This window comes from Leopardus geoffroyi, chromosome D3 (assembly GCF_018350155.1).
Source record: "Leopardus geoffroyi isolate Oge1 chromosome D3, O.geoffroyi_Oge1_pat1.0, whole genome shotgun sequence".
In the NCBI taxonomy this organism is placed as follows: domain Eukaryota; kingdom Metazoa; phylum Chordata; class Mammalia; order Carnivora; family Felidae; genus Leopardus; species Leopardus geoffroyi.
In genome coordinates, this window is record NC_059339.1 from 40,727,426 (window position 1) to 40,742,770 (window position 15,345).

General features: G+C 36.8%; 1 protein-coding gene across 3 annotated transcripts in view; it reads left to right on the forward strand.

The window, feature by feature from the left end:
• MYOM1 (myomesin 1) overlaps window positions 1-15,345 on the forward strand; it is a 156,380-nt gene that overhangs the window by 118,541 nt on the left and 22,494 nt on the right. For all 3 annotated transcript variants that reach the window (XM_045457955.1, XM_045457956.1, XM_045457954.1), the window contains 3 exons: window positions 8,206-8,362; window positions 9,956-10,062; window positions 10,180-10,224. In XM_045457955.1, coding sequence (XP_045313911.1) covers window positions 8,206-8,362; window positions 9,956-10,062; window positions 10,180-10,224 — 309 coding nt within the window. The remainder of the gene's footprint in view (window positions 1-8,205; window positions 8,363-9,955; window positions 10,063-10,179; window positions 10,225-15,345) is intronic.

Genomic DNA, 15,345 nt, shown 5'->3' on the forward strand with positions numbered 1-15,345 from the left:
TCTGCCCCTCCCCTGCTTTCTCTCTCTCTCTCTCTCTCTCTCTCTCTCTCTCTCTCTCTCTCTCTCACACACACACACACACACACACAAACAAAAACACCCCAACAAGACCCATTTATGTGCTGTCTACAGATCTAAAGATACACTTCAGATTTAAAGACACACAAAGACTGATGGGAAGGGATGGGAAAAGACATTCTATGCAAATGGAATGAAAAGAAAGCTGTAGTAGCAATACTCATACCAGAAAAAAATAGACTTTAAAACAAAGACTGTAATAATAGACAAGGGCATTTAAATATATATTCACCCATAATAGGGGCACCAAGATATATAAAGAAAATATTAACATACCTAAAGGGAAAAATTTATAGCAATACAATAATAGTAGGGAACTTTAACACTTGTATCAATGGTTAGATCATCCAAACAAAATTAATAAGGAAACATCAGCCTTAAATGATATATTAGACTAGAGGGACTCAATAGATATATACAGAACATTCCATCTAAAAGCAACTGAACATTCTTCTCAACTGCACATGAAACATTTTCTAGGATATATCACATGTTAGGCCACAAAACAAGTGTCAATAAACTCAAGAGCATTGAAATCACATCGACTATTTTCTGTGACCACAATGGCTTGCAACTAGAAATCAATTATAAGAAGAAGACTCAGAAAATTAAAAAAATGTGGGGATTAAACAACATGCTACTGAACAACCACTGGGTCATCAAAATAATCAAAGCAGATATTAAAAAAAAAACCTAGAGACAAGTGAAACCAGAAATTACATACCAAAACCTTGGGGATGCAGCAAAAATGGCTCTAAGAGGGAATACCTTAGCAATATAGGTCTACCTCAAGAAACAAGAAAAATCTCAAATAAACAATCTAACTTTACACCTAAAGGAGCTAGAAAAAGAACAAACAAAGCATAAAGTAAGTACAAGGAAGGGAATAGTAAAGATCAGAATGGAAATAAATGAGATAGAGACTAGGAAAAAAATACAGAAGATTAGTGAAACTTAGAGCTGGTTCTTTGAAAAAGTAAACAAAACTGACAAACCTTTCGCTATGCTCATGAAAGGAAAAATAAAATTAGAAATCAAAATTAGAAGAAGTTACAGCTGACACCACAGAAATATGAAGGATCATAAGAGACTATGAAAAATAATACACCAACATAGAGGGCCACCTAGAAGAAATAGACAAATTCCTCTAAACATACAATCTTCCATACAAGACTGATTCATGAAGCTATAGAAAATATACTAATTACTAGTAAGAAAATTGAATCAGTTATCAAAAACCTCCCAACAAACAGAAGTCCAGGCCAGAACAGCTTCACTGGTGAGTTCTATCAAATATTCAAAATTTGATACCTATCCTTCTCAAACTCTTCCAAAAAATTGAAGAGGAGGGAACACTTCCAAATTTATTTTATGAGGCCAGCATTACTTGATCCCAAGACCAGATAACACCACAGAAAAAGAAAATTACAGCCCCATATTATTGATGAACATTGATGCAAAAATCCTAAACAAAAATCCTTAGCAAACCAAGTTCAACAATACATTAAAAGGAATCATCCACTGTGATCTAGTAGGATTTATTCCAGGGATACGAGGATGGTTCAAAACCCACGAATCAATAAACATGATGCATCACACTGACAAAATAAAGGATAAAAAATATATGACCATCTCAACAGGTGCAAAAAAAGCATCTGGCAAAATTCAACATCCATTTATGATAAAAGCTCTTAACAAAGTGAGTATAGATTAGAATGTACTTCAACATAATAAAGGCCATATATGACAAGCTTTCAGTTAACATTATACTCCATGGTGAAAAGCTGAAAGTTTTTCCTCTAAGATCATGAATAAGACCAGGATTCTCACTCTCACCAGTTTTATTCAATATAGTAGTTGGCATCCTAGCCACAGCAAGAGAAAGAAATAAAAGGCATCCAAATTATAAAGGAAGAAGTAAAACTGTCACTGTCTGTAAATAACATGATACTATACATAGAAAACCCACAAGACTACACACACACACACACACACACACACACACACACACACAACTGTTAGAGCTAGTAAATGAATTCAGTAAAGTAGCAGGATACAAAATCAACATACAGAAATCCGTGGTGTTTCTATACACTAACAAATTATCAGAACAAAAAATTTAGAAAACAATCCCTTTTACAATTGCATTAAGGGGTGCCTGGGTGGCTCAGTTGGTTAAGCATCCAACTTCAGCTCAGGTCATCATCTCACAGCTTATGAGTTTGAGCCCCCTGTCAGGCTCTATGCTGACAGCTCAGAACCTGTAGCCTGCTTTGTATTCTGTGCCTCCCTCTCTCTCTGTCCCTCCCCCACTTGCACTTTGTCTCTCTCAAAAATAAAAAAACATTAAAAAAAGGGAATAAAATACCCAGGAAAAATTTAACTAAAGAGGTAAAAGACCTATACTCTGAAAGCTTTAAGATATTGAAAAAAATTGAAGATGAAACAGACAAATGGATATACCATGTTCATGGATTGGAAGAATTAATATTGTTAAAATGTCCATACTACCCAAATCAATCTACAGATTCAGTGCATTCCCTATCAAAGTTACAATGGCACTTTTTCACAGAACTAGAACTAGAACTAGTAATCCTAAAATTTGCATGGAACCACAAAAATACAAAATAACTAAAGCAGTCTTGAGAAAGGGGAACAAAGTTGGAAATATTATGCTCCCTGATTTCAAAAATACTACAAAGCTATAGGAATCAAAACAGTATGGTATCAGCATAAAAACAGACACACAGACCAATGGAACAGAATTGAGAGTGCAGAAATAAACTCACACATATATGGATAATTAATTTACAACAAAGGAGACAAGAACATGCAATGGAAAAGGAGAATATCTTCAATAAGTGGTGTTGGGAGAAATGGACAGCCACACATAAAAGAATGAAACTAGATCACTATCTTACACCATACAAAAAAATTAACTCAAAATGGATTAAAGATGTGGATGCAAGACCTGAAACCATACAATTCATGGAAGGAAATAGGCAGTAAGATCCTCGATATTGGTCTTAGCAATGTTTTTGTGGATCTGACTCCAAAGACAAGGGAAACAAAAGCCAAAAAAGAAAAAAAATGATTACATTAAGCTAAAAATCTGCTAGTGAAAGAAACCATCATCGAAACAAAAAGGCAACATACTGAATGGGAGAAGATTTTTGCAAACCATGTATCTGAAAAGGGATTGATATTCAAAACATACAAAGAATTCATACAATTCAACAACAAAAAACAAGCAACTTGATTAAAAAAATGGACAGAGGGGTACCTGGCTGGCTCAGTTGGTGGAGCTTGTGACTCTTGATCTCAGGGTTGTAAGTTCAAGCCCCACACTGGGTGTAAAGATTACTTAAAAATCTTTTTAAAAATGGGCAGAGGATCTGAATACACTAGACATTTGTCCAAAGACATATAGATGGCCAACATGCACATTAAAAGATGTTCAACATCACTAATTAGTAGGGAAATGCAAATCAAAACAATAATGTGATATCACTTCACAATGGTTAGAATGGCTATTATCAAAAAGACAAGAAATAATGATGTTGGAGAGGACATGGAGAAAAGAGAACCCTCAAACACTGTGGAAATGTAAATTGGTGCAGCCACTGTGGAAAAGAAAATATGGAAAATTCCTTTAAAAAATTAAGAATAGAGCTACCATATAATCCAGCTATTCAACTTCTGGGTATTTGTGCAAAGAATACAAAAACACCGATTTGAAAAAAATATAATCATCCCTTTGTTCTTTGCAGCATTATTTATAATAGCCAAGAAATGGAAACAGCCTAAATGTCCACTGATGGATAAATGGGTAAAGAAGATGTGGTATATATATACAATTGAGTACTACTCATCCATAAAAATAATGCAATATTGTCATTGGTGACAACATGGGTGGACCTCAAAGATATTATGCTTAGTGAAGTCAGTCAGATGGAGAAAGACAGATATATCACTCATATGGAATCTAAAAACTTAAATGAACAAACAAAACAAAAGCAAACTCATAGTACAGAAGATGAATTGGAGATTACCAGAGGGGAACAGGGGTGGGGGTGGGAAAAATGAGTAGAGGGGATCAATTGCATGGTGATGGATGGTAACTAGACTTTTAGTGGTGATCACTTTGTACTACATACAGATATTAAATTTGTGTGTTACATACCTGAACCTTATATAATCTTTCTTTATTCCTTCCTTCCTTCCTGCCTTCCTGCCTTCCTGCCTTCCTGCCTTCCTCCCTCCTTCTCTCCCTCCTTCCTTCCTCCCTCCCTCCCTCCCTCCCACCTTCCTTCCTTCCTTCCTTTCTTCCTTCCTTCCTTCCTTCCTTCCTTCCTTCCTTTCTTTCTTTTAAAGTCTGGTTATCAGCAGTTTTTATTTGTTTGTGTCAAGTTTTTATTTATTCTATTTAGTTAACATGTAGTGTAATACTGGTTTCAGGAGTAGAATTTAGTGATTCATCACCTGCATAGAACACCCAGTGCTTATCACAATAAGTGCCCTCCTTAATACTCATCACCCATTTAGCCCATCCCCTGTTGCCCTCCCCTCCATCAACCCTCAGTTTGTTCTCTGTAGTTAAGTATCTCTTACGGTTTTCCTCCCTCTCCTCTTTTCCCCCTTCCACTATGTCCATCTGTCTTATTTCTTAAAATCCACATATGAGTGAAACCTATGGTATTTGTCTTTCTCTGACTGACTTGTTTCACGTAGCATAATACAAAGTCCACACACTAGTATTCCTGAACACTCACTGGAGAATTCTAGCTCCATCCATGTTGTGGTAAATGGCAAGATTTCATTCTTTTTGATGGCTGAGTAATATTCCATTGTATATATACACCACATCTTCTATATTTATTCATCAGTCAATGGACATTTGGGCTTTTTCCATACCTTGGCTATTGTTGATAATGCTTCTGTAAATGTCAAGGTGCATGTGTCCCTTCAAATCAGTACTTTTTTTATTCTTTAGGCAATTGTATTTTTTATTCTTTAATAAAAAATCAGTATTTTTTATTCTTTAGGCAATTGCTGGGTCACAGGGTAGTTCTATTTTTTATTTTTTGAGGAACCTCCATACTGTTCTGCAGAGTGGCTGCACACAGTTTGCATTTGCACTAACAGTGCAAGAGGGTTCCCCTTTCTCCACATCCTCACCAACATCTGTTGTTTCCTGTGTTACTAATTTTAGCCATTCTGACAGGTGTGAGGTGATATCTCATCATGGTTTTCATTTGTATTTCCCTGATGATGAGTGATGTTGAGCATCATTTCATATGTCTGTTAGCCATCTGTGAAACTTATATGCTATAGACTAAATTTTCCTCAATAAAAAAAAAAAAACCTGAACAAATTATTGTTTTAAATTCCCGGTTGTTCTATTTACCTGAGAATTTACTGCTGAAGCATTAAGATTTGAAAATACATTCTAAAACTCTTTGATAAAAAGTCTTTTGAAATAGATTGGACATTTTAGTATGTACTTTTCAACCTTGGATTCAGTGTACTGAATCTTATTTACTTCTTTCGGTGTGACTCAGGGCCATAAAGATCAACCTTATTTATTGTACAGTGTTGGAATACAGTGATGTCATTAAGGAGTGAGGAGCCATTTGTCCCTCTTTAAATATGCCTTTATGCCTGCATTTATGTTTTCTGCCTCCTCTCTTCCTGTCATTTTCCTTATTCTCAGTGTACCTGCTGAGAGTAGTTTTTTGCTTCTCTGTGCTTTGGGGGTTTAATCTGCTGACAGAAACCAACCAACCAACTTTCTCGAAGTGAAGTTTAAATAGATTCCAAGTGACGATCTACAGAATTCTCCAGTGAGTGTTCAGGAATACTAGTGTGTGGACTTTGTCACATCAGCACTGCCACTTAGGGGCTTGTTTTCCTTACTTCTTGGTTTTGGGCAGGGTTCCAGATGGATGAAGTGTTACTGCACAAAGGCTAGCTGTGGAATTGAGAAAACAGCTAAGCTAATTATATACTATTCATATTTTTTCAGTTTTGTAACTCCTTTGCAATGAAGTAAAATCTTTCACTTTAATAAAAACAAACCTCACAATTCTTGACCTAAGCAATATTTTTTTTCTGTTGTAAACTTAAATCATGCCTCTAGTATAATAAACAGCAAGCTTATGGATGATTCACTTCCTTTTAAAAGGGATTACAGATCAGACAATGAATGATTAATATGAATAATCCATCATGCCTCCAAAATAGATATTATGCAAATAGCAAGGAAGGTTTAGTCAACCTCTGTCATTTCTTTCCTCTTCATAACAACACAGATATACAGAAGTTTTCTTATTTGTACTCTCTCTGTGACTCAACCATGCTGTGTATTCTAACACTGCCTCAACCTCCACACTCTTAGGTGTTAGTCTTTTCTTAAGTTTTAATGAGAGGACTTTCTCATTATTTGTTATACAATAATGGATGGTGAGGATTCATCATATGTTATCAGGAGTAGAACTAAAATATTGTCTGCAACTTTCAGTAGAGTAGACTCAGCCCTTTAGAAGTAATACATGGGGGACATTTCACTTAATTAAGTCTTTATTTGATCATTATTTCAGTTTATAGCCAAATATGAAAATAGCCCTTTGTTTGTTTTTTAAAAAGTAATTTTAAAAATCACTAGAAGTAGTCTTCTCTAGCCATTCCATGTGTTAAAAATCACTTTTTGAGAGTTTATAATTGAAGCACACACTGCCATCAGTAAGGACACAAATTAAATCAACTGCCTGGCTTAGGAACCAAGATCTTCATGTTGCCATGCACGACTTGGGCACTCATTTTCTTTTGGCCTTCCCCTGGGAGGAGTTTTGCAATTTTTTCCCCCTGACAAGTTTTACTGCACAGTAAGCCAGGATGCTGACTTCTTACAATTTAGAGAGAAAAACTTCAGTCTTTTGGCAGTATCTATTGGAAGACTTTTTTAATGCTTTCTTTTTAAGTTTATTTATTTATTTTAAGAGAGAGCAGGGAAGGGTCAGAGAGAGAGAGAGAGAGAGAGAATCCCACACAGACTCCACACCATCAGCGCAGAGCCTGATGAGGGGTTCGAACCCATGAACTGTGAGATCGTGACCTGAGGAGCCAAAGTCAAGAGTTAGACACTTAACAGACTAACCCACCCAGGTGCCCCTTTTAATGCTTTAAAAAAAACAAACCTGTACCTTTCTTAGATTGAATATATTTTTCCTAACATATGGAAACAAACTGAGTTTAGACTGGTAACTGAATGAGTGTCAATTTGAGAAGAGCATTTTACCTTTCAAACTGGATTTATGCATAGATGTGAATGTTTTATGTGCTATAGAAACTCTTTGAATCGCCAGATTAGATGCAGGTGCAATTTATTATAACTCACAAAAACATAAGAACTCAAAACACTAACTGAATTGTTTTCTTTTAAAAGCTAAAAACTAATCTTCTTGAAACATCTTGATCTCTTGAAATTAATTTCCATTTAAATTTCCATACAGTTTAATAACAGTCATGTCTAGATTGCTGTCATTCTAATCTAGAGGGGCATCTTTAGATTTATATATGCTTACTTGATAAACAGAACAAGTTTCCATGTATTTCATCATTTTTTAAGTGATTTACAAACTTTAATCATGTAACTATAGGCAATTTTTACTACCTCTGTTTCTCCCCTTTGGTTTCTTTATCTATTACCTATCCTTTCCTGATGAGTAGCTGGATATGGGTGTTATTGAAGCAAAAGTCATCAATTCAGTCCTAACAAGGATCATTCAACTTTTCTTTTGCCCAGGGCTGCCTTGTCCTCCTTATTATGACCAACTTGCTCCTATAACTGTACTTTAAGTCACATCAACTAATTTTTATTCAGCCCTAGACTGGTGGTGTCTCTACCTGAAAAATATGGCACATTAATTAAATTCCATGTTGCAGTATAGAAGTTGAATTGTAGAGCAGGATGCAGGCTTGTCCATCCATAGTGAGCAGTTGGGTCTTTTCTCTTGCACAGGCTCAAGGCCCTGCTTGAAGGCTAAAGTAACGGATCCCAAAGTAAGGAATTCTCACTTTGTTGATTTCTATTAGGAAATAATCAGTGCCTTGTTTTGGATCTTCTAGGAACCAAAGAGGTTGTTGTAAATGTGGATGATGATGGCGTAATTTCATTGAATTTTGAATGTGATCAGATGACTCCAAATTCTCAGTTCAACTGGTCCAAAGATTATGTATCCACTGAGGGCTCTCCACGATTAGACGTTGAGAGCAAAGGCAACAAGTATGTACCATTTCAATCAAAATTAAATGGGTTTCCTTTAATGATAGGAGAGTGAAGTTAAGCGCTTTGCTTTCTATCTCAAATACTTGGCATAAGGGGATGAAATCACAAATATTTTATATTTGGTCATGTAAAAAGTAATAATGTCAACCTTAAAAAATAACAATCCTACTTTCATATTATTTCATTTAAAAAGCTTTCTTGTATGTTATCAAATTTGCAATGTTGGAAAAGCCTTAATTGACATTTTAAAAGTCAGCTTTAATGATGCTTTTCATTATTTTATGAAACTTTATAATCTTAAAGTAATGGTGAGGATGCTTATGGGGAGGGAGCAAGGAAGAACTTGCTGCTTGCTGATTCAAGTTATAGTCAATTAAACGAAATAGGTATAATCTCGTCTGTTTTTTTCACCCCCACTTAAGAATGACATAATAATACACTGGAATGAACCTTGTTTGGAAAGCAGAGGACAGATGAGTTCTAGCCCTAGCCCTACGAGGGGCCAGCTCTGTGACCTGGGGTAGCTTTGAACTTCCATGGGCCTCCAATTTCTTTTTCTATAAAATGGGAGAGATCGAAGATTAATTTTGTGATCAATTACTTCTTTCACATCCAAGATTTTAAGTTTTCTTTTTACTTTGCCTTGTTTAGCAAGTTTTATATTTTTATAGTTCCAACCATATTGGATTGCATTTGGTAAAGCAAAATGCTTTTAAGTATTATTTTTATTACAAAGATGCCCAAAATATCTCAAAAATAAATAGTAATTTTGTTGGAGGATGACAAGGACATATTGAATATAACTAAAAGACATTTTCCATCAGCGTGCTATAAAGTCCTTGAAGTAAAACATAAATCTGATTAAAGAAAAGGCAAACAAACTATACATTTTTTCTTCCAATTTGTGCACTTGGCTCACATTTATGTTTGGCTGATCTTAGACACTGAGTAGCAACATCACTCACCAAAGTTAGAAAACACAGTGAACTAAACCATTGACCCATTCATTTATTCATTCCACAAATATTTACTAAGCACATATTATGTGTCAGAAAACTATTGGATGCTGGGAGACACAACAGGAAATAAAACATATCTCATCCCTAAAGGCACAATGACTATATAGTGGAGGCATACGTATAATAAAATAGGTAATACCAATACAGTATGATAACCTCAAAAAGGAAAGTTCAGAGGTTAACTAACATAAGAGGGGCACTTGGAGTTGTCAACAGAAAGTTCTGCCCTGTGGAGGAAAATGTTTTTTTAGTTTCCCCCAGCAAGGGCTGATAGTTAAAAATATCTTTCTGGGGGATGGGCATTGATATGCAACATAGCTTGGGGATGGGAGGTTTGTACCAGCTCCCCACTCCTGTCCGCCTGGCCTGTCATCCTCGCAGCCCCAGGAGGAGGTCAGGAAAGTCTTCCTAGAAGCTGCAGAAATGTGCAGGTTTTAGGTCAGTAGGGGAGTTAGGAGCAAGTGCTCCCAATGAAGGAAGTCGCATAGGTAATCACCTGGAGACAGTACAGGAAACCAGCCCACAGACCCTGGACAGCCTCCCTTCTTAACAAGAGTATTCTGTTCTGCAGGACGAAAATGACCTTCAAGGACCTTGGGACGGAAGACATAGGTATTTACTCCTGCGATGTAACAGATACGGATGGGATAGCGTCAAGCTACCTGATAGACGAGGACGGTAAGCTTAAAATCAATCCATTCATAAGTCTAATGCTGCTCTGATTCATCAGTGATCCTCTGGGATCAGGTGAGTTTTGTTTTAGTAGTTTAATTCTTCTTTTTTTTCTCCCTACAGAGTTGAAACGTTTACTAGCTCTCAGCCAAGAACACAAGTTCCCAAGTAAGTGTCCACAGTACATTCACAGAGTTTAGCAATCCTGCTAGGTGCTGACTTCTGGAATAGGTCAGAAGACAACTCTGACAGGGTCAAGACAAGAGGCTCTTGAGAACACACAATGGAATATAGACTGGTAGCTACAAATGCACTTTCCAGAAGTGCTGCTTTTATCTTTGCCATTGTTCTAAACAGATACAAATACTAACATAGAAAAAATGTCACATGCTCTGTGACATAGTGAAGTGTCAGGTTACGTAGGTGTAACAGCTGAATAATCAAGTTCTTCACCTTTTGCCTATGTATTTTGGAACCCTATATATTATATAATTCTGGATACATTAATTCGCCTGTTTTTTAGGCAAACCAACCTCTTCCTGAGCAATTTAATGTCAGCACATAATAGAAAAATCATACCTCTAATTAAAGATAATCTAAAGACATTATCTACCATTTTAAACTCCTGGAAAATAAGGTAAAGATGCCTTAGTCAGAAAAAGAATCTCTCTGCACTATCTACAAACTCTTCAATAAAGCACTTTCCACATAAAAGATTAAATTTTGCAGTTGACACCTAAAAGAAGAGAAAGAAGTGTGAAATGACACACGGAAAGTTCCATTGGCCTGATAAGATCTCTTGCCACTTATATCTATTGACCAAACTAGGGGATTATCTAGAAAGTTACACCCTAGAAATTGAGAAAACAATTAGGTAGTGATAATCCACACTCACTCTTTTAAACCAGGACTTTTTTTTTTTTTTTTTTTTACTGTTTGGTCCCTAAAATATAATTCCTTTACTGATACAGAATTTTCAGGAACTCAGGAAATTATACCGTGATCCCAGACCATAGACAAAACCTTGCATGTTTGTATATGTGCATTTTTCTAGGAGGAAGGTCTGTAGCTTTCCTGAAAGTCCCAGTGAAGGCTATGATTAAAAAACAAACACTGCTCTGGAACCAATTATCTGACTTCTTTTCCATTACCAAGGAATGCTTGTTCCATTGTGAGGCTGAGTGTTGGTGACTATTGGCCTCAGTGGTTCAAAACCACATTTGTTCAACAAAGCAGCACAGCAACATGCTTATGGGGTGTGAAAGTAGGATACAGACTTTCTGAATTCTGGGAGAGAACCATATTTTGTGTGTATGCTTATTCACTATGAAACTGGAAAAGTAATACCATGGTGTCTTAAAAGTTATTATCATTTTTTAATTGTATGGAAGGTAGATATTTGGCCTGTACTCTCCTTATTCAGTACTTTTGACCCAGTCTATGAACCTGGGAAACTCATTTTAATTTCCCTGTGCCTTACTTAGTATCTTTACTAGCAATGGCTGTTGTAATAGTTTATAGCACCTACTGTATAGAGATGTTGTGAGAGATAATATAGTATTGGTTGATCCTTGAGCTCTTCAGGAAAAACATAAATACTAATTGAAGTAGAATAGTGATCCTCAAAAAACCCACTTGTAGAAGATTTTCTACAAGCTGTACAGGATGCTCTCCCTTCATGTCCCCAGGGCTGTGAAGTAGGGAGTAAAGGAGAGGGTCACTGTGCTGACCATTAGTGATCATGGTCTACTTTCAAACATTGGTAGAAATGGAGACAAACAGCAGCTTCCACTTATCTAGTTAGACAATAAACATTGGCAAAGCATCTGGGCAACAGCTGATCCAAACGACATTTACATTTAGCTTAAAGGATGGAGATGAGACAATGTTGGGTGTCAGTGTTGAATTGGAGGTGCCCAAGCCTCCCTGAAGTTCAGTGATCTTATGCACTTGGAGGCAGTAATTGCCCAATGTCGCTGTCATGGATGCTGAGATATTTTATTTTGCATAAACATAATCACTCGAATTACTGGCTCTAGGGGAGAGAATAGTAGCAAACTGAGGTTCCCTTTTTATTAGAGCCCTGGTATGGCATTGGGTAGGCAGAGAGAGAGAACTCAAGGATGTGTTAAAAACTCTGACATTCAAGTATCAAATCTCCCAACCCAAGGGTGATTTGCTTAGCCCATTGAAGCAGCATTTTATTTTATTTTATTTTATTTTATTTTGTTTTATTTTATTTTATTTTATTTTATTTTTAGACAGAGAGAGATAGCACATAAGTGTTAGAGAGGGGGCAAGAGAGAAAGAATCTTAAGTAGGCTCCAAGCTCAGCACAGAGCCAGATGCAGGGCTCAATCCCATGACCCTGGGATCATGACCTGAGCCAAACTCAAGAGTTGGACACTCAGCCAACTAAGGCACCCAAGTGCCTCGAAGCAGCATTTTAAATAATACAGCTCCCACACTTTTCTTCCCCTACCACTATTGGATCAGCTTGGCCACTACATGAATGTTTTCAGAGATCTGATGATAGGGTCAAAGTAGCATATCTAGTTTCTCAATTTATGCCCACTTCCTTCTGGTAAATGTTGACACATAATTCTTTTCTTGAGACTTTGTAAAGTTTTAAATGGGTCTTACTTCTTACCGAATGTGAAAAAAGAGTATGGTGTTCCTTTAGCCCTTGGCACAGTAAATTCTCCTACTTTAAGCTGTTTTCAAAAATATTTTGAAAACCACTAAACATATGCCTTAAACATACAAAAAACCAGATATTTTGCTGGAGGAAATTAACTGCCAGAGAAAAGAGCCTAAAGAAATTTAGGACTGAGAAGAAGAAAAAAAATATGTATAAAACTAAAAACAGAAAACAGCCTACCGGGTCTTACCAGCTTTGATATTAAGATGCAGTATACAGAGGCAACCTACTTGAGAGAAACTTACTTTATTCTCCAAAGATTTCAAGGTATTATGAGGGAGATGATGAAAAGTATACTTCAGTATCATCAATGGCTTGCATAATATCTCTTGGTTATTATCCCACGTGTACCTATGTGTGCAGGTGTATGCAAGCTCATACACATCACTTATATCTATTTGGTATGTCCTTTTAGGTATCAGTGTATTATATTTTATCAGGGGTAGGTGTAGGGTTTTGTTGAATTAACTGGAAGAAGAAAGAGGTACAAAAATATTAATAGCCAAATTTATAGAGCACTTATTATATGCCAGCGTATCTATAGGGTGCTTAAATGGAGTATATCATTTAAACTCCACAATGACCTGAAAAGTTTCAGTTCTAAGGTGATTTAATTTTAGAGATGTATACTATGAGGCCCAGAGAGTTTAGGTAACTAGACCACAGGTACACAGCGGATACCCGTGGTTAAGCCCAAGTAGTCTGTCACTAACCAGGACAGGAACTGTTACTGTGTGTGCACCTGCTGTTTGCCACCACACCCTCTCTGGCAATTACTGGTGGCCAGTGTTTCCTCTGGTGATTTTCCTATTACTCAGAGAGAACCGTGAATATTAAGGGAGCTTGAAACTTCCAGGAGGGCATGCCCTTTCTCCTCCACCACCACTCTGGCCCTCTTAGATAACCTCATCACTTATGTATTAGATTTCCCAGAACAAGGTCTCCAGACTTTTCTAGGACAGATTATACTTTCCATTCCCCTTAAGAGTTACTAGTAGCAAGCAGGAGTGTTCTGTAGCGAGAAAGCTTAGCTTCTGCTCTCACAAGCCTAGAGTCTGTCCATGGTGCCTTATTCAGACATGTTCACACTGGAAAACCACTAGTGTTCTTCAGAGTGGACATCCAGGATGAGGAGGAGCACAGAATCGAGGGCATAGCCCTGGTCTCAGCTCTGCTACTCAGATTTGTTACTAACCTTTCCTGGAGGTCACTTTTTTCATCAGTAAATTAAGAGAGAAAGAACTAACATTTCTTGAGCACTGGTCATTATTCACAGTGTCTTAGGGTCTTCTGGTATGATATTCACTCTTCTTGGTGGTCTTATGAGGCAGATAATATCCATGTTAGCAAGTGAGGAATGCAAGGTTTTAGAGGAGATTCCTGTCCAAGGGCATGGTGTGACACCAGAGCCCATTTTCTGCCCATCGTGGACACCCCTCAGTAGATGACATCTGAGCCTCCTTTTAGTTCTGCATTGGAACAAATCTGTAACTGAGTTTTACAGTGACTATGGAATAGTGCAAATGATAGGCATCCCTTAAGCTTAGAAAGGATAGTTTTAGGATAAGTACAAAGAAATATTGATATACATTTCATACAAGTTTGGGAAGCTTACAATTTAAAATGTAGCATGTGTTGAAATTTTCAGGTTAGTTTGAGAACAGTTTAGAGAAAGCAAAGGGTGATGATTTCTCCTAAAGGAAGTGAAGGACTATTAAACTTTGAGAAACAACCATGCTTTTCCACAAAGTTTGCCCTGGAGTCACCTCTGATACAAAACCATTGGTTGCAAGAGTCTTTATAAAGAACACTTTCAAGTTACAAGAAATTTAGAAAATGGTCTTTGAGAGATATCAGCCAAAGACTGAAATTTCATTCAGACTTAAATGGCTGAAGCGATACAGGTATAAATCAGAGATATCATATGATTTCTTCACTTTCTTTATGAGGCAAGCCATGCCATATTTTAATATACCTTCTCAATAGTGACTCAAGTATTTGCCTCTGAAAAATTTTGCCTAGTCTAAGAACTTAAATGAACTGGTATTCCAGTGGGATGAATAGAGTTTAAATGATAAGCTGGTTCATCTTATATATATAATCAAAATTAATTCTGTTTTAAAATTCATCTTTAAAAACATTCGAAAGACTGTCCATAGACAGTTAAGTTGTTGAAAAAAATAAAATTTAACTCCTTTCCCAATTTGAAGCAATTGAGATTATCGAATGTTGGTGCTGGAAACTATCTTGACCCTTTAGGACATTCAGTTCAATCCCCTTCATTTATAAACGAGTCAGCTGAGGTCCAGATATGTGAAGTAATCTGCCTAATATCACACAGTTTGTTAGTTGCTGACATTGACTAGGCTCCAGATCTCCTGGGGCCAGCCCAAGGCTATTTCATCACACTTTGTTATTGTCCCGAAATAAACCTAACCAAAGCTACAGTAGAGAGTCACACAGGTTAGCTGAAGGAACCCTGGAGGTAAGTTCATCTTCCTCATTTTTACGGTTGACACATCTATGACTCAGAGAAGGGGAATGACCTGCCCAATGTGGCAGCAGGATTAGAATCCAGGTCTTCCATC